Here is a 2,388-nt window from a genome sequence, read left to right on the forward strand (position 1 = left end):
CATGCCATTAAGATCCTTGGTCTGCAAAATGGTATTCATGTGGTTAAGGTTGTGTAAATTTAGGAACATTGACCCTGTATTTTTCAAAGGAATGTTCAAGGCATACCAGACACTTTGCCACTGAATCTGGGTCAGAATTAAGACGAATAATTTTACGTTCTCTATCGATCTTTGTAACCACACCCTGAATAAGCTGCCCAGTCTTCATTCCTGACTTCTGGTTTCCTGGAATATTCAGAAAAAGGTAAATGAAATTTTAAGAAGTCAGAAGCAGAACCAGAAAGCCAGAAAGTTCGTAAGAAAGATCAAAGGCATCAACAAGGTCTTTGAATATGAATATGAGATTAGGATCCTCTAAAGTGTTTCCCTTAGTTGGACATAAATAACCAACTTTATCATAATGAATGATAATAGATAAACTGAATACCATTCCCCTGATGAAATCAAGTTCAAAGTGAGAAAAAGAGCTAAGAGGCCAGTGTAGTAGGTCAACCCAGTTTCTTACCATCATCGCATATTTCGATAAATCCTGTGATAGAAGGTAATCCAAAGTGAAGTATATAACCATGGTCTTCGACGCTTTTCACATTGGCAGAGAAAACCTGAACAAGCATTATGGAAATAAGATAAAATTAATTATTTTCAAAGAACACATATCAGCAATTAAAAACTGAGTTGTAGAGTACGACCCCAGTTCATTTGATACAAAATATATAGCTTAATTTATCAAAACCAACTAGCATATGCAACTTAATAAATAAAGTCTAAGCTCGATCCGACATGAACTCTCTCAACTCCTTTTGGCCCTTTGAATTGCTTTGGCTATGCCAATACACTTAAAATAAAAGTACCCGCAAATACATATGAATATCTTCAACAAAGGCAGAGCTCCCAAGTAGTACATAATTGTGAAATTAAAGGAAAGTGAACCATGTATTGACATACCATCCCTAGTTGAAAAGAATCAAAACTGAATCCCTTGTGCAATAAAGAAAGTCGCAATGAAAGCCATATTTTTCTTTTGCCCGCCTCCTTCGTATCATCATCTAATTGCAATACAATGCAGGGAACAAGCTGACCCACTGAAAAAATGTCTCCAAGGAGTTCATTTTCATCGTCCTGGTTTACAAAAAGAGGACCAACTCTGATTAGATTACAGAAAAGATAACGGAAAGTGGTCAAGATGACCATCGTACAACAAACACAGGCATTTATAGCCTATATCATTTACCTCAATCCCAAGATCTGTAAAATCTGACGCCTCACTTGCGCGGACTAATCCACGTAATCCTCCTGGAAGACTAATTACAATATCCTTCTGGTTTACTTCAGTAACAACTCCCCAAAGCTTCATTCCAGGGGAAATATTCTGAACATATATTTGCATAAACATCAGAAAGGAAAAGTAGAGATATGATCTGCTTAAGAAAAACTTGTAGGAGACATCATGCGTAAGTAGCAAAATGACATAGGAGGGAGCATAAACTGAAGAATGCACATGTGTTTAACACGCGTAAAACAGGCATGAGCAACTGATGTTAGAACTAGCGTCAGAGGACATTGATTCAGAAACTTAGTCACTGTAATTTAATGATACATCTACGGATCAGTATCTTGACTCAATCTAGGTTGAGGTAGTTTTCCAACAATGTTGATCAAACCATTAATTCTGAGGTTTATTCGTATGTACACTAACAATAGGTCTCTTAGCCAATTCTGACTAAAAAGAATCTTTTAGTGTCAACATGGTGGACACAGACATGAACATATAAAACAACTCAAACATATAAGACGGTTATATACCTTAGTGGTAATCTTATTGGCATATCTTGGCCTTTTGCCAGTAAGGCCGCCAAAAAGCAATCCCAAATCGTCTGCATCGTTAGGGATTTTCTTTTTTTTAGACTTTCCCCCTTTACTCTTCTTAGAAACACGCTCATCAGCGTCAAACTCAGCATCCACTTCTTCATAAATTTTCTCACGCTCTTTTCTACTCAGAGAACTACCTCCACCTGACAATCAATTAAGCATATAAGCAATTAAGTAACTTCAAGGGGATGCTCAGAACTAAGAGCCATTTCATATTTCGGTACCTAACCACATCATAACACCGAGTAAAAGCAAAACAAAATTGAATAGTTGCTTAAATAAAAACAGAAATTAGAAGGAGAAAACAAACCTCGAGGGAAGTCAGGAACATCTTCGAGCTGTAGAGCGGCTTCAGACCTAGCAGCTAAATCGTCCTTCGTCTTCTTAAACGGTTTCTTCGTTGGTTTAAAGGACTTTGTAGAATCGTGACGTTTTCCATTAGCAATTTTCTTCGACGGTACTCCCATATCTCCAATGGCGGACGCGAGAGAGAGTTGGGAGCTCGTTTTTTTTTTTTTT

At 37.3% G+C, this 2,388-nt stretch overlaps 1 protein-coding gene across 1 annotated transcript in view; it reads right to left on the minus strand.

The window, feature by feature from the left end:
- Window positions 1–2,382, minus strand: part of LOC104767461 (rRNA biogenesis protein RRP5-like) — a 15,220-nt gene extending 12,838 nt beyond the window's left edge. Inside the window, exons 1-7 of the mRNA XM_010491485.2 lie at window positions 2,180–2,382; window positions 1,804–2,012; window positions 1,232–1,369; window positions 946–1,119; window positions 506–602; window positions 107–225; window positions 1–21 (exon numbers count right to left, since the gene is read on the minus strand). Of these exons, the coding sequence (XP_010489787.1) occupies window positions 1–21; window positions 107–225; window positions 506–602; window positions 946–1,119; window positions 1,232–1,369; window positions 1,804–2,012; window positions 2,180–2,336 (915 nt within the window). The 5' untranslated portion in view covers window positions 2,337–2,382. The remainder of the gene's footprint in view (window positions 22–106; window positions 226–505; window positions 603–945; window positions 1,120–1,231; window positions 1,370–1,803; window positions 2,013–2,179) is intronic.

Source organism: Camelina sativa, chromosome 19 (genome assembly GCF_000633955.1).
Source record: "Camelina sativa cultivar DH55 chromosome 19, Cs, whole genome shotgun sequence".
Lineage (NCBI taxonomy): Eukaryota > Viridiplantae > Streptophyta > Magnoliopsida > Brassicales > Brassicaceae > Camelina > Camelina sativa.